Source organism: Raphanus sativus, chromosome 8, assembly GCF_000801105.2.
Source record: "Raphanus sativus cultivar WK10039 chromosome 8, ASM80110v3, whole genome shotgun sequence".
Taxonomy (NCBI): domain Eukaryota; kingdom Viridiplantae; phylum Streptophyta; class Magnoliopsida; order Brassicales; family Brassicaceae; genus Raphanus; species Raphanus sativus.
In genome coordinates this window covers 11,590,998-11,613,037 of record NC_079518.1, presented here as the reverse complement: position 1 = coordinate 11,613,037, position 22,040 = coordinate 11,590,998, and the positions used below count along the sequence as shown (strand labels likewise).

General features: G+C 31.9%; 3 protein-coding genes across 4 annotated transcripts; 2 read left to right on the top strand and 1 right to left on the bottom strand.

Moving 5' to 3' along the window:
* Positions 1–2,231: 2,231 nt before the first annotated feature.
* LOC108820488 (FAM10 family protein At4g22670) lies at positions 2,232–4,816 on the top strand. 2 transcript variants are annotated; one of them, XM_018593433.2, is made up of 11 exons: positions 2,232–2,422; positions 2,646–2,700; positions 2,780–2,947; positions 3,024–3,192; positions 3,273–3,337; positions 3,426–3,566; positions 3,643–3,759; positions 3,889–4,114; positions 4,184–4,272; positions 4,396–4,453; positions 4,542–4,816. In XM_018593433.2, exons 1-11 carry the CDS (start codon positions 2,313–2,315, stop codon positions 4,640–4,642), a joined length of 1,299 nt encoding a protein of 432 aa, XP_018448935.1. In that variant the 5' UTR covers positions 2,232–2,312; the 3' UTR covers positions 4,643–4,816. The 2 variants fall into 2 exon arrangements, with proteins under 2 accessions (XP_018448935.1, XP_018448934.1); XM_018593432.2 differs by having other exon boundaries at positions 3,889–4,272.
* A 2,360-nt stretch (positions 4,817–7,176) lies between these two features.
* Positions 7,177–8,858, bottom strand: LOC108820493 (MYB-like transcription factor ODO1). The gene is made up of 2 exons (XM_018593440.2): positions 8,411–8,858; positions 7,177–7,994 (listed from the first exon to the last, which is right to left on the bottom strand). The coding sequence occupies exons 1-2, from the start codon at positions 8,671–8,673 to the stop codon at positions 7,478–7,480; spliced, it is 780 nt and encodes a 259-aa protein (XP_018448942.1). The 5' UTR covers positions 8,674–8,858; the 3' UTR covers positions 7,177–7,477.
* Positions 8,859–19,956: 11,098 nt separating this feature from the next.
* LOC108820483 (flavonoid 3'-monooxygenase CYP75B137) lies at positions 19,957–21,786 on the top strand. Its single transcript, XM_018593426.2, has one exon. The coding sequence runs from the start codon at positions 20,030–20,032 to the stop codon at positions 21,602–21,604; it is 1,575 nt and encodes a 524-aa protein (XP_018448928.1). The 5' UTR covers positions 19,957–20,029; the 3' UTR covers positions 21,605–21,786.
* Positions 21,787–22,040: the final 254 nt, after the last annotated feature.

Here is a 22,040-nt window from a genome sequence, read left to right as displayed (position 1 = left end):
AGGAAGGTGTAAAGGTCCCTCAAGCAGCGCTTCCCGGAGCTGTGACACCAGGATCAGATGTCAGAGATGCTAACACTTGCAAAGTTGCAGAGCAAGCAACTACACCTGATGGTTCACTTCCCGGACATTTACCAACAGTGAAAGAACAAGTTGATCTGGAAGAGAATGCTCCCAAGAAAGCACGTGAGGAATGAGACCCCTGTTAGAACCTAAACAACCATGTCTTCTCCTTATCAATTAAACTTTTAGCATCTTTCAACTTCGCTCAAGTCTATTCCCTTGAGGAAAAAAACTCAAGTGTCGTGGTTGTTGTCATTTCTTTTATCTATGCAAATTTTATTTCCCTATAAAAAAACTCAAGTGTCGTGGTTGTTATTTCTTTTATGAATGCAAGTCTTTTTAACAATATGCATCCACATGTCTTGGATTTATAATTCCGTGGTCTTCTGAATAAGCAACTTCTTCGGTGTCTTCTTGATCATAGGCATCAAATTCGGCATACATATTTCAGTGAGAGGTTATGAGTATCAAAAACATTCTAGGTGAGTTGAGTTCTACTATTGAATTTCAGTTTAAGCTTCCACCATAATAGGTATTACTTCTCATTCATCCAAACATACAAATGCTAAAAACATTTTACAGAAAAAATCTTCCAATTTATTACAAGAGGATTTTTTATGTTCTAATTTTCAGTTTCATTTACATATTGTTTTCGATTTTCGTTCCAATTTTCAAACAAAATATATAAATATTTTTACTCATTAACTAATATATTTAAATTCTAACTAAATCAATTTTCTTACGACTTCCAAATTTTTATTTTATTTTTACTGAATCAGTTAGTCACAATCATTAATAATATTCTACTTTGGACTAAACAATTTCAAAACAAAGTAATACATTACGATCGCTAACAATTATCAAATGGACGAAAAATATCACTCTTTCAACGTATTTTCATTTTCATTTTCATTTCTAAGACCATAAAATAAATTATAAATTCATTTCAAAAAAAATATACGAACCCAGCGCGTAGCGCCGGAATACTACTAGTACTTCAATAAACGAAATCCTTGGGATTAGAGGTTTAAATTCGATGACCTGATTTGGGATTCAACGCTTTTGAGAAATCAGATATGAAAATGATAATAAAAATTTAAACGAAAACTGTAAACACTCACGATAAAAAAAAATTGTACGTAAAATCAATTTTTATGTGATCCACAATCCCATTAATTTTATGTGATTCATGTATGCATATAATTTTTTTTTAAAAATATATGTTGACACATCAAACATCATATGAATTCCTATTGTTACGAAGTGTTAGTTATAGGAGTGGGAAAAAAAACAAACTGAACTAAACCAAACAGATCCAGCCGAACTCAAATGGCTCTTATCCAAAACAAAGCATATATCAAAATCATTTGGTTCATGATTTTATCAACCCAAATGGTTCGGTTTGATTTGCGTTTAAACACAAACCAAACTGAAAAACCGTAGTGTTTTTAGTTAGATTAATTAATATATTAATAATATTAAGATTTAATATACTTAACCATTTAATCTAAACAACTAAATATAAATTTATACATTTTATTTCTAAATGATTAGAATAAACAGAACTAAAAATAAAACAAAATAATATGAATTTTATACGGTAACATTTAAAATCGAACTTATGATAGTTATATTAGTTTTGAAGATTATAATATAAAATTATTAGATTATATCTTCTATATTTTTATTGTGATGTTTAATATTATATTTAAATATGAAGAAAATAATGATGATTTGTTTATGTTTTATAAATTATATTTTGTAACTAAACTAGAACAAAACTAAAAGATTAATTCGCTAAAACTGAAAAAAACACAAAAGTTCAAACTAAACCGAACCAAACACATACTAAACCAAACTAAAACTGAACCGAATACAAACCAAACCCAAGTAAGCGGAATCAAACATAAACCAAACCAAACTAATTTGAGTTGATTTTGGTTAACTTTTTTTAGACCCAAATAAACTAAATCAAACTAAACCGAACCGAAGCTGTAACTAAACCGAATTTCCCACCGCCTTGTTAGTTATGTTCCCACTGTTAATCAGCTAATACACGACTTAGAACGTAAATAAACCGGCTTAGAAATTAAACTGGGCTTTAGATAGAGGTAGCCCAATAAGATAAGATCCGGATCAAAACAATGGACTCGACAAGACTTAAACAACTCTAAAGACCTAAAACGCACACTCTTTGTCTCCTCTCTTTCTCTCTCTCTCTAGCCGATCGTAAGAAAAAGTTCGTCAAAACCATGGACGCGACGAAGCTAAGTGAACTAAAGGTCTTCATCGATCAATGCAAGTCTGACCCTTCCCTTCTCTCCACACCTTCTCTCTCCTTCTTCCGCGAGTATCTCGAGAGGTACCTCTTAAGCCCCCTCTCTCTCTCTCTCTCTCTCTCTCTCCTCGTTTACTTCGATCTATAGTAGTTAAGATTCATAAAGTATTGATCTTTGTGTGGAATTGATATTACCCTTTTCTCCATTGTTGAATAAAGTTCATGTCTTTAATCGGTTAGGCTTTATGTTTGCTTACTTGTTTGATTTGAAGAGTGTTCTGTTTCTGATGAATCTCTTTGGTTTCAGTCTTGGTGCCAAGCTACCTACTGGTGCTAATGAAGAACACAAAGACACCAAAGAGGTATTTACCATTATCATGTTTGGTTTGAAACTCGTTTTTGTGTTTTCGTACTTGATTGACTTTGTTTCTGTTTTAACAGAAGAGTTTCGTAGTGGAAGAAGAGAGTGATGATGATATGGAGGAAACAGAAGATCCCAAACCCAAAGTGGAGGTAGAAGAGGAAGAAGAAGAAGAGGATGAGATTGTTGAATCTGATGTTGAGCTTGAAGGAGACACTGTTGAGCCTGATAATGATCCTCCTCAGAAGGTAAGATTATTACCCAACTAACCAAACCTCAGCTTTCCAGTTACTAATCTCTCTTGTCTTTTGTTTTTTGGTATAGATGGGAGATTCGTCGGTGGAAGTGACCGATGAGAACCGAGAAGCTTCTCAAGAAGCTAAGGGCAAGGCCATGGAGGCTCTCTCTGAAGGAAAGTTTGATGAGGCAATTGAGCATTTGACTCAGGCAATAACGTTGAATCCTACTTCAGCTATTATGTATGGAAACAGAGGTGTGTACAATTTCTTTTTTTTTTAACTTCCATCGAGTGATGTTTCCCTTGCCTAACTTATCTGTATATGTGTGTTTCAGCCAGTGTCTACATTAAGCTGAAGAAGCCAAACGCTGCTATTCGAGACGCAAACGCTGCATTGGAGGTAGAATGGTCTATGATATCCTCAGGAACTTCTTTTTTCACTAGTGATGATGATATTTAAAATCTTTCCTCGTGTTTTGAGATGGCAGATTAATCCTGATTCTGCCAAGGGATACAAGGCACGAGGTATGGCTCACGCCATGCTTGGAGAATGGGCAGAGGCTGCAAAAGACCTTCACCTTGCATCTACCATAGACTATGATGAGGAAATTAGCGCAGTGCTCAAAAAGGTATTGTCTCTCTTATCTGCTGATTCTTTCTGGATGCATTAGTAAATTCTGTTGCTCACTTTCTTGGAATATATAGGTTGAACCTAATGCGCATAAGCTAGAGGAGCACCGTAGGAAGTATGACAGACTACGCAAGGAAAGAGATGACAAAAAGGCTGCACGTGATAGACAACGTCGCCGCGCTGAAGCACAGGTAGCTTTTGATCAGACTAGTCTTGTATTTGACACTAATAGCTATTTTTTGGGTTTATTTGAGAACTGTGTGGCTTTTTGTCTAACTCTGTTGGTGCTTATCCATGTCTCTTTTACTTTTCTCTCTAAGGCTGCATATGATAAAGCTAAGAAGGATGAACAATCATCCTCAAGCAGAGGAGGTGGTTTCCCGGGAGGTATGCCCGGCGGCTTTCCGGGTGGAATGCCAGGCGCATTCCCTGGAGGAATGCCCGGCGGGTTCCCCGGAGGTTTCCCTGGAGGAATGGGAGGAATGCCTGCCGGAATGGGAGGAGGCATGCCCGGAATGGGAGGAGGAATGCCCGCCGGAATGGGAGGTGGCATGCCTGGAATGGGAGGAGGAATGCCCGCAGGAATGGGAGGAGGAATGCCCGCTGGAATGGGAGGTGGTATGCCCGGAATGGGAGGAGGCATGCCCGGTGCAGGCGGGGCTGGTGGTATGCCGGGTGGTGTTGACTTCAGCAAAATATTGAATGTAAGAGTGTGCCCTTATACAAATTTAGCATACTTTAATCTTTTTGCATAGCAAAGTTACTATTTCTTGTATAGCAAGGAAGAGTTTTGATAATGTGAGAATGGTTTTATATTTCGTGAGCAGGATCCTGAGCTAATGATGGCATTTAGCGATCCAGAAGTCATGGCTGCTCTTCAAGATGGTATGACTCTTTAAGTAAATATTACAGTTAGTGTTCCTCTGCTTGAGTTGTTTCGAGTTATAATGTATTTTATTTTGTGTTAAAACAGTGATGAAGAACCCTGCGAATCTGGCTAAGCATCAGGCGAATCCGAAGGTGGCTCCAGTGATTGCTAAGATGATGGGCAAGTTCGGAGGAGCACCTAAGTAGAAGAAACAAAACAAAAGGGCTTTTGTCTTTTGCAATTTATGAGTTTTAACTTCATGAGATGAAGTATGTGGAATTATTTATTTTTTCTTAGCGTTTTCTTTGTCAGAGAAATTTGAACAGAAGACAGAACTATTTACTCTTTCTTTTTTGTCATTTGACTTTATGAGTTTTGCATATTGACCGTTGAATTGTTTAAAAAATCCATCAAGACTTGAAAGCTTACAAAACAAAGTTATACGCTATGAGTTGACAGCTCTGCAGTTCTGACCGTATATTTAGTATAGACTCCACCCTATAAGAGAAAAATGTGCAACACTTTGTGAATCACAAACCATTCTTTGACAAAGATGTCAAGGCGGTGTTGACGGTGTTGTTATGTTCCCAATTAACTCTGTATCTTACTACCATCATATTTCAAATGTTTTGACCTGGAAACTAAAAAGAAGTTTGAAAGAAATCTACAAACTAGAAATTAGGATGATGTTTAATTTGACTTGTTACACAGATTCTTACAGAGTCGATTAATATTAAAATACGACCACATAAGTCTAGAAATTTATAAGAATCTGATCATTTGTAGTTAATTCGAATCAAAAATTCTTTATGTATATGATTAGTGAACAAAGCTTGTGATCAACTATTTAGTACTCGTTCCGTCAATTGTGTCCACGGCCAGAATTGTGATTGATCAAAAACTGGTCATGAATAACAAAAGGTAAAAATACATCAAGAGAACAAAACATTGGAGAGACAATCTGTGAAACTAAACAAAATTAAATTAGTAGAAAATGCATACCTTTCAATTATAGGGGATTCTGTGGTGGTGAAAAAAAAAAACTATTTACGAAAATTATTCTAAAATCATTTGAACTAATGAACATATTTTGAAAACAATGTGAATATCCAAGCTGTTTTACGGCCAAGATCCTTGTTTCAATGGTTTATTTTTTTACCAAAAGCAACATGTATTGGTAAGACACCTAATTCAACCCACGAAGGATTGTGATGATTATTGGAAATTCCTCCACATTCTTAATTTGAGTGATTAAAATCATGTCGTCTTTGAAAATCAATAAAATTCTAAAAAGACTAAATATACGTATGGTCAATGGCGGAAAACAAATAAATAGGAGCCACAGCTCTAAGTTAAAAGATTATGAACGTTGACAGCGAATATTAAATTATTGATCGTTACATTTCTTATTTTTTTAATATAAAGAATTTGATCACTAAGTTTGGATCTCGAACCGGTACGTTTTGGATAGGAACCGTTTCCCACAATTTTGACTATCAATTAAAGAGTTTACACATGTTTTAAACGTTAAAAAGACACCATAAAAGAATATAAAAGATTAAAGAAACTCTATCTCAAAATAACATGACTCGAACAATGTCTCTTAAGTTTTTCTACTGATTTCTCTTAACTTCTTCATTGTTCTTGTGCTTGTGTTTCAAACAGAATTTCTTTGATTTTTCATATTCTTTATTGTATTGTTTTTAGCGTGTTTGTGTAAATTCTTTGATTGATAGTAAAAATAGCGGTAGACAATTTCCACACAAAACATACCGGTTCGAGGCCGTGAATTCAAATGATCAAATTATCTATGTCAAAAAATAAGTATCTAAGATCAATAATTTCTAACAAGTGACATTAGAACAGTATGACAAAGATTTACAAAATAAAACTAAAATATTTTTTGAGTAGGAATAAGATCCTTCAAATGGAAAGAAGAGGTTTGTGGCAGAAAAAAATCATGAAACTTTTGATCTGTGGGAGACATATTATCAAAAGAAAAAACACCATAAATAAATTGATTCCGATTTTCTTTTTAATTTTTTTTTTGTACAACTGTCTCTTAATCCTAAAATAAACAATATCATGCTAATCGTCAACGAAGAATTGGACACGGTGGAAATCCCAACATTATTTATCGTCCAAATTAATTTATAAATTACAATTGACTTGGATTGGTGTTGAACGGAGAACTAAGAACAACTCAAAAAGGAATATGCTAGTGGGTATCTTATTGTTAAAAATAAATAAAAATGTTATATCAGAAGAAAGAGAACAAGAATTTTTTTTAATTTAGAGGTTTAAAAGACTATTAAAACTTCATTGTCCAACTGTCATTTTTGTATTGGTGGAATGTTTAGAGACAAAATTTAATTTAATTGAGAAGTTTTGTTTTATCAAAAAATTAATATTTTTATTATTTAAGAAATCCTAGTGGGTTCTTACCGATATTGTTGCTCTAAAACCAATTATTAGTGATCATCATCTTGTACCCGTCGAGTTTTTTTTCTTGTTTTTGGAAGGATACTTCATCAAGGTTATCACAAAAACTATTTTTAGATGCATTTAACATAAAAAAAAAAATCTTTTGAGTGAATAAATTGCTTTTTAAAAGGACGTGAAACGGATTATATGGTTAATCTTCTTATATTAATTTGTAAATTAATATTACTCTGTTCTAAAAAAAATATGAATACTTTATTACTCTCAAGATCTTTTTATGACAACATTATTCTTAAGATCTTATTCAGTAGATGCATACAAATTTATACTATAATGATAAAAACAAAATAGAAAAACATGCATTCACGTTGGATTCATACAAATTTCTTGATAATTGTGAACATCTGAATAATCAACTTTACAAAACAGGAAGAGTTAAACTTATCTTTTCTTGACTTTAACGAACCCCTACGTACACCATAACCCTAATTAATAATAGTTGAATATATATAGTGAACATATATGTATGTGCTAGCCAGGTATGCATAAAACATGTACTACTTAATGCCTGTGACATTTTCCTATGTCATGGTGAAAAGTCAAAACCCAAAATCATGAACACCAAAGTCTTGGCAAGAATCCTGAAACGTCCAATTCTTTCCCTTGTTTATTTGCGGTGGCCATATTGGAAAATCTGCTCCTCCGCCGGAAATATTACTATCAGGATATAATGTTCCACCAATGTCATAGTTACCATCACTCCAAGCAGTCTCCTCAGCTTTAGTAGTTTCATCGGACCATAAGTAACTAAACAATTGTTCATCATTATAAATGTTACTAAGTAGATGGCTTTCACTATCCATGGAACTGTTTTGACCAGTAACTGTGCTGCTGCTTTCGTTTTCTTTAGTAATTCCATTTGTCTCTACGTTTTTGGTGCTGCTGCTCTTTGGTTCCATGGAGTTATCATCGGTGTTGTTAGGTTCTTGGTTTAGAGCTTGATGGGTCACAGGGTCGATTCCCATCTTGACAAGTTTTTTCTTGATGTGAGTATTCCAATGGTTTTTTATTTCGTTATCAGTTCTTCCGGGTAATCTTGAAGCTATCTTAGACCACCTATAAATATTACACAACCAATGGTTTAAAGAAAATACTAATCACAATATAATATTTTACTGTGTTTGTGGAGAAAATTGACATAATAAGTCAACATGATTTTTCGAAGAGAAAAACGTTATTTATCTTGAAGATTATTTCAGAGAAAAAAATAAATGCAAACGATTGGCAGAATTCACACACCATATATATACTAAACTTGTTGGATAATAATGCATAGTATACATGCAGTTGACTTCATAAATCATTACTATTCACCATCCCAACCAGGGTTATTTAATATATCTAGTTTCTGTTAAGACGAAAATTTTGATTTTCAACATAAATTTAAAACTTTTAAGCAAAAAAACAACATAAATAAAACTTTTAAGCTTCTGTTAAGTGGAATTAACATATGGTTAGTTACTTAGACTTACTTATTGCCCATATGAGCATGAAGATCGATGACAAGTTGTTCTTCATCGTGAGAGAGAAGGCCTCTCTTCAAGTCAGGTCGGAGGTAGTTGGTCCATCGGAGGCGGCAGCTTTTCCCACAGCGGCGGAGACCGGCCAGGTTCGGCAACGCACGCCAGCAATAATGGCCGTTGGTGAGTATAAAATTTATGAGCTTCTTGTCTTCCTCCGTCGTCCACGGCCCTCTCTTTACTCCTAGCTTGTCACAGCATGGCTGCCTCCCCATTAAATATTATTGCGTTTTTTCTTGCTATTTTATTGCGTATCGTATGTATTACAACTGTATATATGTTTGAAGGGATTGTGAAACAAAAGAGAGTAGAGAGCTGAGAGCGGAGAGAGGCAAAATTAAAGTGATTGGGGATGGAAAATCTATACGGCTTGCAAATTATGTCAAAAGCTTACCAAAGCTCACCCACCTATATATAAAACCTTCTGATCACACCTTTCCCCAAAATTCTGATTAAATAAAAATAAATGACTTTTTATTTTAAATATAAGGGTTGTAAAAAAAATTAGTGGCATCATGGCAAGAAATTTTAGAAGTTAAAAAAGTGTAGAAAACGTCAAAAAAAGTTGACAAAAATAAAAGAAACGTCAAAAGATGATGGTAAAAAACGGTGCACTAATCACATTAAGGTTTATCTACAATTTTATCAATCAATTGCATATGTTCTAGATTTGGGAGAGTTTAGTGGTTTGAACATTACATAAGATAGATAAAACTTCAAAAACTTATGGAACTTTAACATAGCGAAAATGCATGTTATAAATGATTGATAAAATTGTAGCAATGTTTTTTTCACCCCAAATTCAAGCGACATTTTTTTTTCACGCAACAAATTTGCTGTGTTGATATTTCATTTTAATCACTCAAACTCTATTTTAACCCGCGCTTTGCAAATGCAGAATATTTTTTGATAAAAAATTTCAATAATAATGTGATAAATATTTTGTTAATTTGAAAGAATTTGTGTATTTAAAATATTTTTCCAATTAAATCAGTGCTTTTAAATTTGAGCCGAACCTGCATTAAACAGTTAATCTGATAGTGATCCGATAATTTGATTTGGATTTTTTAAAATATCCATCTTTTAAAAATCACTAAAACTCGAGACCAACCTATTGAACCGACGAATGACTGATATGTAATCTAATTTGATTTAAATTTTTATAGTTTCATAACTTATCACCTTTTAATCCAAATTTTAAAGTTTCGTTGTTTTGCAATTTTTAATGAAATTATGAAGTTTTTACAAAATTTTGATAGACAAGATGAGAGATATAAAATAATTAAAAACTATAAATATGTCTTAATCATAATAATTCTTTTTAGATAGCTTAATTAAATTTTTTTATATTTTTGTAATATATCTTGTTAATAATTTGGTTTATATTATAATCAGTTTAAATTTGTTGTTAACAATTATTGTTGAATATTTTTCTGTAGACATTTAAAAAATTCATAATTATTTTGTTATTATATTTATTGTACAATGTATAATATTTTATATATATTATGTAATGGCTATTATTAAATTATTATGTTATTTAAATAAACTATATAACCATTATTTAGGAAAGAAATAAAATATTCTGTAAATTTAATTGATTATTATTGATATAATTGATTGAAATATTTTGTACTATTTAAATCTGTAAAAATAAGTTATATTTATTTTTCCGTTGTTTATAAATTATTTGAATTTTTTAAAATGATATAATTTATCTAAATAATTTGAAAGAAAATTGTTAAGAAATTATTAAAAAAGATAAGATCTAGTATTTTGTATTGTTTGGACACAAGATTAATTATAGTATTGTTAGGAAACATGAATTATAGTATAAAGAAAGGAATATATTGTTTGGAAATATAGATAGTAATATAAAGAAATGAATATTAATGATTGAATGTAGGTTTAACTATATAGTAGAAATGTGTATTTAATTTAAAAACTTACAAAATAAAAGTTATGTCCAATACAATATTTCTGTTTTAATAAGATAGATAAGTACACTGTCTTAGTATTTCACGTGGTTAAGAATCACAAAAAGTATTTACTTACAGTGTTAATTTATTTTCCTGCTCTTTCTTTATGTAGCATGTATATTTCGCCACTTGAAAGTTTATACATCTTGTCTTGCTGTGTCGGTTGATTCTTTATTAAAAAAAACTGTTTAGTTCACATTGAGAATACAATTAATAAATATTTTAACTGTTTGTTGGAAATCTACAGAAATTCATGATGTAACTTATAGTACTCCTAGTATACATACCATTCTTCAATAGCATTAATTAAATACAAACGAGAAAATATATATGGTGTAAAAGGAAACTGTGCAATGCTCGTTCATATGAAAGTATATTAGATAGTATTTTTCTTAAGGTGTGCATAACATATGTAAATACAGATGTCATGATGGGGAAATCACAACTGTTTGAAAGAGGATCTTTGTATCTTACTTATATATATCTATAGCAGTGGAGGTGATTAGTTGGGTTGTAGGAAATGACTTTAGTTTTAATTTTTATATAGAACTCTAAATATCACCAATCATGATTTATATTGATCTTTTAAGCTACAATCAAAAAAGTAAAGTTACAGCCAAAAAAATAAAAAAAAGGTTTTAAAAACCTTGTTTTCTAAAACTTCATCTTATTAACTTAGCAAATTTTAAAAGTTCATCCTTTAAAACTAAATCAAAATATTATACAGACTAATATCTAAAGTAATTTTTTTACAGGTAACATCTCAACCAATCATCCTCACTATTTTTTTAAGAATCAATGATATATCATATATACATTTAGTTTAAATTTTATCCTGGATAGTTCATTTAATCATTTTAATACATTAAAATATCAGTTTGGAGTTAATTAGCTAAATAATAAAAATGTATTGTATAAATGATAATCTAGTAAATAGTGACTAAGGTTAAGAAATATATTATGTCTTACTTTGTCAAATATGTCGCAAACAGGCTCAAAGAAAAGAGTTTTGGGGATTTTGCATTTGGTTGGTGAAAATGACCTCGGAACTAATACGAAAGGATATGCCGATATGGTGTGTGTGCCAATGTACGCAATCACACGTGGGACATTAAGACCCAAATACTTCTTCAATAGTATAAAATAAAATATATATAGTTTATAATTTTGTATTTTACTATGAAAGCTATAAGCTTAAAAAGTATTCCTTCACCTTCATATTTTATATAGTGAGAATATAGTTACAGAAAAAGAAAGTTGAACGACATTTCCGCTACAGAATCATATCAATATGTGGTAATTAATTCCAGTATCAACTAATAGATTTTAATAAATAAAATTAGTGTAATTTAGAAAAGCTGCATTTTTCAAAACTACCCCCAAAATATCAATATATACTAAGACTAATTTTTTCACATTTTATAACTCATTAATTTAATATAATTTACTATTTCATCATTTAACTATTTAGCTATTGTATGGTCTCATTTGAAATATCAATATCATATAAGAATCGGTCCATATATTTTCTACATAATCTCAATAATCATTATAATATGGTAACATGGGACATGTTGGAAGATATTAATTTATTCCATTGCAATAACCCTTCTTCTTCTCATTTTTTTGGGTAGCAACGGCAATTAACTACATTTTATTTACATATATATAAACTAGATGAATTTTTACGATATTGTGGGATAATATTATTTTTAAATTTTATTTGTGGTAACTAAGTTTTGTTTATATTTAAAAATTAATAATTTGTGTTTACAATAAAGTTGATAGAGAACTTTTAATTGGTTAATTATGTAAGATTAATAATTTTAATTCGATTTTCATATTATTTTTGATATTTTTGGTGTATATGAAATATGTTTTTTAGAATTTAAATGTGGTTTTATATAAATTTTTATTAAATATTATCAAACTATATTGAAATTGCTAAGAACAAATAGAGATAATGCCATTATGAATATAAAAATAATATAATGTTTGTTTTGTACATATATATATATATATATATATATAAGTTATTAATTCATGATTTTAATGGAGGCATATATTTGCATAAAATTTTCTTCAAAAGAATTATTATCGTATTATTCTTCTACTTTCTGAAAGAATTTATTAATTTATTATGTTTATAATATTAATTTATAGAGTTTCTACTAGAAATATAAAATTACTTAAAGGAGTATGTAGACATTTTTAACACTTTGAACAATCTCATTTAACATCAAAGTTACTAATACAATGGTCTGGATATCACAACTGACTAAAAAGAAAACAAAAACGATGAACCAGAACTGAAAGTATAGACCAAAACCTAACATGTAAAAAAAAAAGAACACTCTCATGGGAAGAAAAACGATTATTAGATCTTTGTACTCACCAGTAGGTGATGTAAGAATGCTCAAATAGTAACAGAACGACTGCCATCTTAGGAGAAGAAACAAACCAAATTTTTTGATTCAATTGGATCAAACTCCATGGTATATTTACTTCAGGATGTAGTTTCCTCATTCAAGATGTATTAGCCATACATAGCATTAATTGTATGCATTAGGGTTAGTCACAGGTGCTTGCTTGCGTGAAATCTTTACATATGCATTAATGTAACAACAAATAAAAAGGTATAATTCCTCGGTATTTAATACTTCAGGCAATTTAGACGAATTTTTGGTTCAACGTTGTATAACATTTAAAAATTTGATATCAAATTTATTATTTTTGTTTTATATGATATTTTGTATTTTGTAGTTTATTTATATTGGTTGAATTAGGATTAAATAGAGGGATAACTAATGATGTTTTGGTTTAGAAAAATAAAAATTTAAGTGTTTTAATATATAGCTGTACAATTTTAAACGTCACTAAATAAAAAAGGATAGTACATGATAATCAAACTGTTAACAAAAAAGAAATACATATCGAAAAAACTTGTTTTGTTTACTTTTCTTAAGAATAAATTGTTATTTCTAAAAATAATAAATTAATGGACTGTGAGAATTGGGGTCCTCCTCGTTTACATGATAGATTTCGAAAAGAAGATGTATATGATTAAGTTATAAACTCAATACATCAACACAAAACAGAGAGTGACATTTCAACACCTTAGATATCAAGACTTCCGTTCTCAAAATATATATATATATATTTTTTTTTTGATAATACCGTTCTCAAAATACATCCAAAGCAAGTTTCAAAAAAAAAACCCCCAAAAGCAATTTAATTTTTTAGTTGGCAAAACTTTAAATTTGAAATATAGAGGTGTTTTTTTTTTGATTAACCAGAGGGTGATCCAAAGGCTTTTTAGGCCCAAAACTAATCCCTCTGAGGCCGACGGCAACCCACATATTCTTGCGATTTAACGCTAGTCCCGGTGGCCAAGTGGAATCGAACCCAGGGCGGAAGCTCCAGCCAGAGTCCCTTTACCACTAGGCCAAGACAACTTGGTTATAATATAGATGTGTTTTTCTCAAAAAAAAACAAAGTTAAATTTACTTTAAAATTTTGATATTTTATACTATAGCCAATCTTATTGACAAAAATTAATAAAATCACTGAACTTTTATATAATGATAGAACATTCAATAAAATTTCACACACACAAATTAACATCCAAATATTACAGTCCAATAGAATATTTGAAATCATAAATCAGTCTTTTTATTTTGTATTTGTAGATTACTAGTTAAAAATGTTGAAATCCTGTATTTTCTGTAATTGATGTTTATTTTGTTTCATATAAACTATTTTTATATATTTTGCATTAAATATTTATGGTAATATTGTTTTGTATAATATTTTGTTTTATTGTTATTGATATATTTTTATTTTGCATAAGTTAAAAAGTTACAAAGACTAAAATGATAACTATAAAAGTTAATAAAATTATTTAAAAGATAGGTAATCAGAAATACCTAAAAATATGAATTTCAAATATGAATTTGATTTTAAAGTTGTTCTTGGAGTATTGAAACTTCATATTTATTTAAAGTTATGAAGCTGATACTGTAGATGTTGTAAACCCCACCACGTTCTCTTACTTCCTCAACAACTCTCACGTACTAATCTATCTTATTAAAACAGAAACATTCTATTGGACTTAACATTTATTTTGTAAGTTTTTTAAATTAAATACACTTTTATACTTTATAGTTAAACTTACATTAAATTATTAATGTTTCTTTCTTTATACCACTATCTATGTTTCCAAACAATATATTTATTTCTTTATACTACTATCAATGTTTCCAAACAATATATTTTTATATTACTATCAATGTTTCCAAACAATACAATAATTAATCTTAGTTATGTTATATCTATTATTTTCTTTTTAAAATTTTGTAGAAACGTCATAATTTCATAAATTGTAAACTAATGAACTTTAAAATTTGGAGTATAAGATTACAAATTATGAAATTATTACAATTTAAATCAAATTAGATTACATATCGGTCCCCAACAGTTCAATCGGTTAGTCTCGGGTTTTAGTAATTTTTTTAATATGAATATTTTAAAAACCTAAACTGAATTGTCAGATCTCCGAGTTAACCGGTATAATCACAATCAGGTTGAATTTAAAAACACTGATTTAAATGCAAAAATATTTTCAATACACATTTTTAAAAATTACCAAAATATTTGTTAAGTTATTAGTGAAATTTTTCATCGTAAAATATTCCGCGCTTCCAAAGCGCGGGTCAAGATCTAGTTATGAATTAATCAAGATACAAAGACACTTAATCATCGTTTGTTTCCGTACGTAATAAAAACTTTAGAATCACATTCTTGATTGCTTTAATCTCATTTTCAAGCCACAACTTACGTAACTTATGAGTAATGCCATCGTCATTATATTATGCATGCATATATAGTGTATGTGTATGTATGGAACTGTAAATCTGAAGAGGCCAGTGGCGGACCTAGGATGTAATTTTAGGGGGGTCAAAAATTAATAGATATGAAAAATAAAGGTACAAATGCATTTGATGGGGTTCGAACTGGAGTTAAGGGGGATCAATAGAGAAGGTTAGTGACCATATGATCTACCGAATCTACAATTGTTCAATGTAAAATTGGTGTTTTATAATTTTAACCTGTGTCATTTGCAACCCTATTAATGAACGTAGGTCCGCCTCTGGAAGAGGCGGCATCAAAGTTAACAGAAGTCACTATTGTCTTCATTACTATATCTTTATGTGTGCATATGTAAAACTAAAAACTGATTAACTAAGAGTATAACTTGCTACCAATGAAGAGTTGGTCTATTAGTCCAATCCCATGCTCAGTCGCTCCAAGATCTGCCTCTTCCCCCACAGATAGAGGACTTCCCCACTTATACCTTCTCTATAAGACTGACGCTGTTTGGAATCAGAGAAAAATTTGGCAAGTTCTGGCTGAACTTTCACGGGTTACTCAGTGGCGGACCTAATAGGGGTAGGTATCCAAATGTTCTACATAATCTTTTTTTTTTTAATAAAAGATTTTCTATTTAAATTGCATAAGAGTGCAAATGATACAAAGCCTAGCTTAGTGGGCTAAGAGTCCTTACATGTGAACCAACCCAATCTAGAATTAGAAACCCAAAATATAGTAAGCCCAGGAATAATTGGAGAAGAAAGAACCAGGCCCAGCCTGTTTTGAATGATTACTTCAAAATCAAATCCATCGGAATGAATCTTCTCTACAAAAGAGAATAAGTGTAAAATGGTCTGGTTCTTGCCTTAAAAAGTTGTATTGGTTTACCGGCGCAGAACCTTCTAGGCTCCTGTTTATTCAAGAAAAAGTGTATAATTTTTTTTTTTCCAATATGTCTTGCAGCTCATAACCATACCTTCTAATTTAGTTCAGTTTGGGTTGTACTTGTTAGGGATGCACAACACAAGTTTTCCACCTGTTCTGCAGAATTTTATGTTTCTAACATAAAAATTACATAAATAATTACGGGTGCACATGTCCCTATAGTGCCTTACCTGGCTTTCCCCCTACTCAGGGCTGGGCATGACTCATGGGCATTCGAATGGACCCCACTTATGGGGCTTACATATTAATATATATATATATATAATAATAAAAATACAAAATGAAAACAAAATACAAAGAAATTGACAAAAAATTAGTATAACTTGCTACCAATGAAGAGTTGGTCTATTAGTCCAATCCCATGCTCAGTCGCTCCAAGATCTGCCTCTTCCCCCACAGATAGAGGACTTCCCCACTTATACCTTCTCTATAAGACTGACGCTGTTTGGAATCAGAGAAAAATTTGGCAAGTTCTGGCTGAACTTTCACGGGTTACTCAGTGGCGGACCTAATAGGGTAGGTATCCAAATGTTCTACATAATCTTTTTTTTTTTTAATAAAAGATTTTCTATTTAAATTGCATAAGAGTGCAAATGATACAAAGCCTAGCTTAGTGGGCTAAGAGTCCTTACATGTGAACCAACCCAATCTAGAATTAGAAACCCAAAATATAGTAAGCCCAGGAATAATTGGAGAAGAAAGAACCAGGCCCAGCCTGTTTTGAATGATTACTTCAAAATCAAATCCATCGGAATGAATCTTCTCTACAAAAGAGAATAAGTGTAAAATGGTCTGGTTCTTGCCTTAAAAAGTTGTATTGGTTTACCGGCGCAGAACCTTCTAGGCTCCTGTTTATTCAAGAAAAAGTGTATAATTTTTTTTTTTCCAATATGTCTTGCAGCTCATAACCATACCTTCTAATTTAGTTCAGTTTGGGTTGTACTTGTTAGGGATGCACAACACAAGTTTTCCACCTGTTCTGCAGAATTTTATGTTTCTAACATAAAAATTACATAAATAATTACGGGTGCACATGTCCCTATAGTGCCTTACCTGGCTTTCCCCCTACTCAGGGCTGGGCATGACTCATGGGCATTCGAATGGACCCCACTTATGGGGCTTACATATTAATATATATATATATATATAATAATAAAAATACAAAATGAAAACAAAATACAAAGAAATTGACAAAAAATTAGTGTATGAAAAACCCTTGAAAAAAGTGTATGAAAATGATAACAATATATGACTATTACTTTATAGATTTCTTACATTTTAAAGTCACAATCCTATCTAATAATATTATCATAGATGTAAATTTTACCAAAATTGTTAGTTAATTTTATAAATGTTGGTTCAACTTTTTGATATTTCAGTTATGCGACATTTGGACCTTTGGGGTCTGTGATTAATTTTCTGTTTCTCGTCCTTTTAGTAAAAGATCCCCTATTAGAAAAAGAATAAGAGGATGTTTTTTTTTGTATTACAGTCTAGTTGCATGGAAGTTTCATCAAATGTCCCCTTTTCGCTTTAAAATTAGAATCAGAATTGGAACCTCGTGAAAGATTAAGGAATCTTGTTTTCAAAACGTCTCTAAAATATTTTTTAAAAACTTGTTAGAAATTTACGATTCCATTTTAAAATTACGCTTCTGTTTCTTAAAAAAAAACACAATGTCATAAATCAATAAAAATATAAAATCATAATTTTAATTTATATAAAATCCGAATTTTAATACTAATGAAATAGAGAGAATAAAAAACACAAATATTAAAACTAATATTATAAAATATCTTTGTGGATTGATATTTTTATTAAAATATATATCATATATTCAAATATATTGTGTAATTTATTTATGAAGTATAAAAATTAATTAATATAATAATTTTTAAAAAACTTAATTTATGTGTGTTTTCACAATTTTGACACAAAATCATTTCAAAATTATTATAGATTAATAAATATTTTATTTTAAATTTAAATCATATAATTTTTAGATCAAAGTTTTATAAAATTATCTTATATTTTAATATATATATTTATATATGGATATACGCTTTCAAAATGTATTCATCCACTTCTTAGTTTTTTTCTAAATCTCATTTCTGCGTTTTCATATGCTTTCCGCTTCCACGTACCCGCTTCCATTTCCATGTAATATACATTACAGTATAGTTTAACAAATTGAATCGAAGTATTTTGATCTGACCTACAAAGGATAATGGTTTCCCAATGGGTTGAACCTTCTTGTTGGGTCTTGCACCGTGACAATCAAAATATATTTAAGGCCCAAATGTTTTAAGAAATCATATTTAGCCCAGCATAGTTTCATTCGTTGTCGGACAAGATAGACGTTCACTTTTTCTTCTTGATCTTCCTCGCGTAATAAAAGGTGCAGTGTGACTCTTCACTAGCATGAATTTCCCCATAATTTCCAAAATATTATATCTTGGAATCATCAATAAGTTTTAAGGAACATTCTCTAACGTGATCATAATGTGAGAATTTGTATTGCGATCATAATGTGAGAATTTGTATTGCAACTCAGTGAAGGGGTTGTCTATAATTCAGAATTGATATCGCAATGTCTCCTATGAACTTTTTTCACCTTGGATCTTCTCTTGCTAATTATATCGCAAAAGATCTTGTGAAGCCTTCTTACCTAATGTATGGATCTTAGTGATAAGACTTATGTGTGTTTGGATAGTCTTGTGCCTATAAGGCATTGACATTGTTGTACACCACTGTTTGAGTTAGAGACAGTGGTAGTCCCGACAACATATTTTGTTTGATAAAATATGGTTTTGACATTTCACAGTGGTACAAACGGTGTGTTTCTTGATATGTATTCATTTATAGTTTTGGCGGTCGAAGGGTGTTTTGTTGTAACAGGGGATTTCTGCATTCAGATCAGTTCAAAGCCCATCAACCAATTAGCTGAGGCTAATGTCGTGAGAAAAAAAAACTGTGACAAAAGGATTAAAAAGTATTGAAAAGTCTTGTCTTTTCCTTTTAACGCATTTTACAAAATATCCAAGGTAAACATAATAAAATCAGCGCGAACACAAGGAGTCAAATTCAACCTATTACTACTATTGATTAATGGATAATTGATAAAAAGGTTTGAATATTCACAAGCGGAGTGATGTGTTAGTATACTATTTTCGCGGCTGCGTATAGATACACACCATTAAATTATATTTGTCTCATTCATCTCTTTGAATATTATTGAGTGGGACTTCAACACTGGAGGCGACTGAGTCAAGATTGGCGTTGTACCTTTTTTTCTCATTTGTTTTATATAATATTAATAACAAAATATCATTGCATTATTATAAGAACTTAAATATAAGATATATTCATATTTTTAGCTCCACAATTATTTTTTTTTCAGAATCTCCCTTCTCAGAGTGTAATATTTTTGTTTTTGTCTTCCTTTTTAGATTTGTTTTTCTATGTTTGAATTTAGTTATATTATAAGATAGAGTTGTCTAGTATTACTCTTCTACATATTCTAAGAAAATATACATGTAAACTTTGTACCTAACCAATTTCAACGCCGTCTCAAATCTTTCACGTCTGAGTTTTTGAATATGAAGGAACCTAAGAAATTTCACACAAGTTGATTTTCTAATAATAATATTAATAAAAATAAATAAGACAATCATTCTCCCTAAAGCCTACAGTATAAATCTCCACACTCCCTGCTTCTATCTCCACCACCACAAAACACAAAACCTTTCTCTTTCTTTAAAGAACTCGAACACAAAAAATGGATGCTATGACTTCTAACTTCACTTTCTCTAAGATCCTCAACACAGAGGATCCATACAGCACCATCATGCTCGCCGCGGCTGCTCTCCTCGCCGTCATCTGCTACTTCTGGATTCAAGGAAAATCCAAATCAAGAAACGGTCCACCGTTGCCTCCTGGACCTTGGCCGCTTCCCATAGTAGGAAACCTCCCGTTCCTGAACTCAGACATCCTCCACACGCAGTTCCAAGCCCTAACTTTAAAACACGGCCCCCTCATGAAGATCCACCTCGGATCCAAACTAGCCATCGTCATCTCTTCCCCGGACATGGCTCGCGAGGTTCTCAAAACCCACGACATCACTTTCGCCAACCACGACCTCCCTGAAGTGGGGAAAATCAACACGTACGGTGGAGAAGACATCCTCTGGTCTCCTTACGGCACTCACTGGAGGAGACTACGTAAGCTTTGCGTCATGAAGATGTTCACTACACCGACTCTCGAAGCTTCTTACTCAACTCGCAGGGAAGAAACACGACAAACCGTCGTCTACATGTCGGAGATGGCTCGTGATGGATCTCCTGTTAACCTCGGAGAGCAAATCTTTCTTTCTATCTTCAACGTGGTGACGAGAATGATGTGGGGAGCAACCGTTGAAGGAGATGAGAGGACGAGCTTAGGAAACGAGCTCAAAACCCTAATCTCTGACATCTCCGACATAGAAGGGATACAAAACTACTCAGACTTCTTTCCTTGGTTCGCAAGATTCGATTTCCAAGGACTCGTTAAACAGATGAAGGTCCACGTCAAGAAGCTAGATCTTTTGTTCGATCGTGTCATGGAGAGTCACGTCAAGATGGTCGGAAAGAAAACGGAAGAAGAAGAAGATTTCTTGCAATACTTGATTAGGGTTAAAGACGAGGACGAGAAAGCTCCTCTCTCGTTGACTCACGTCAAGTCTCTGCTTATGGACATGGTTCTTGGCGGTGTAGACACGTCGGTCAACGCATCTGAGTTCGCTATGGCTGAGATCGTGAGCAGACCAGAAGTTTTCAAGAAGATCCGACAAGAACTTGATCAAGTTGTCGGCACGGACAGTATAGTTGAAGAGTCACACTTGCCTAAACTCCCTTACTTACAAGCTGTTATGAAAGAGACTCTCAGGCTACATCCAACGCTTCCTCTTCTTGTCCCTCATCGCAACAGCGAAACCTCGGTGGTTGCGGGTTACACTGTCCCTAAAGACTCGAAGATCTTCATCAATGTGTGGGCCATTCATAGAGACCCTAAGCATTGGGATGAGCCAAATGAGTTTAAACCAGAGAGGTTCTTGGAGAACTCTCTTGACTTCAATGGTGGTGACTTCAAGTACTTGCCATTTGGATCAGGGAGGAGGATATGCGCGGCGATTAACATGGCTGAGAGGCTTGTTCAGTTCAACATTGCGTCGTTGCTTCACTCTTTTGATTGGGTGGCTCCTAAAGGACAAAAGTTTGAAGTTGAGGAGAAGTTTGGGCTTGTTCTTAAGTTGAAGAGTCCACTTGTGGCTATTCCTGTTCCGAGGTTGTCTGATCCTAAACTCTACACAGCTTAAGTAAACCAATGTAAGAAGGGAAAAAAGTTTGGTTCCGAGGAAGTTGATTGTAATTTTATTTTGTGGTGGGAGTTTTAAAATTTTAATGCTTTGTAAAAATAAGAAAGTGTCAAGAGGCATCTCTGATTACTATATATGATAAAAAAGTTTCTTTAATAAATGTCTTATATTTTTGGCTGGCCTACATACTGTACCATGTTTTGTCTGAATAATAAATATTCTAATAGTCGATCCCAGAAATGATAAGCTGGTTGGTATTCAATTAATATTCATATTCACGGGCTTGTAAACTGTATATGTATATTATGTGTTGAAGGTTCGGACATGATTACGGTAGAACAAACTTCCAACTGAAGTGACAAAAAGATGATTTCAACAAATACAAAATTTAGGTGGGGCTAACCGATATGAGACAGTTCACCAAATAGAAAGAGAA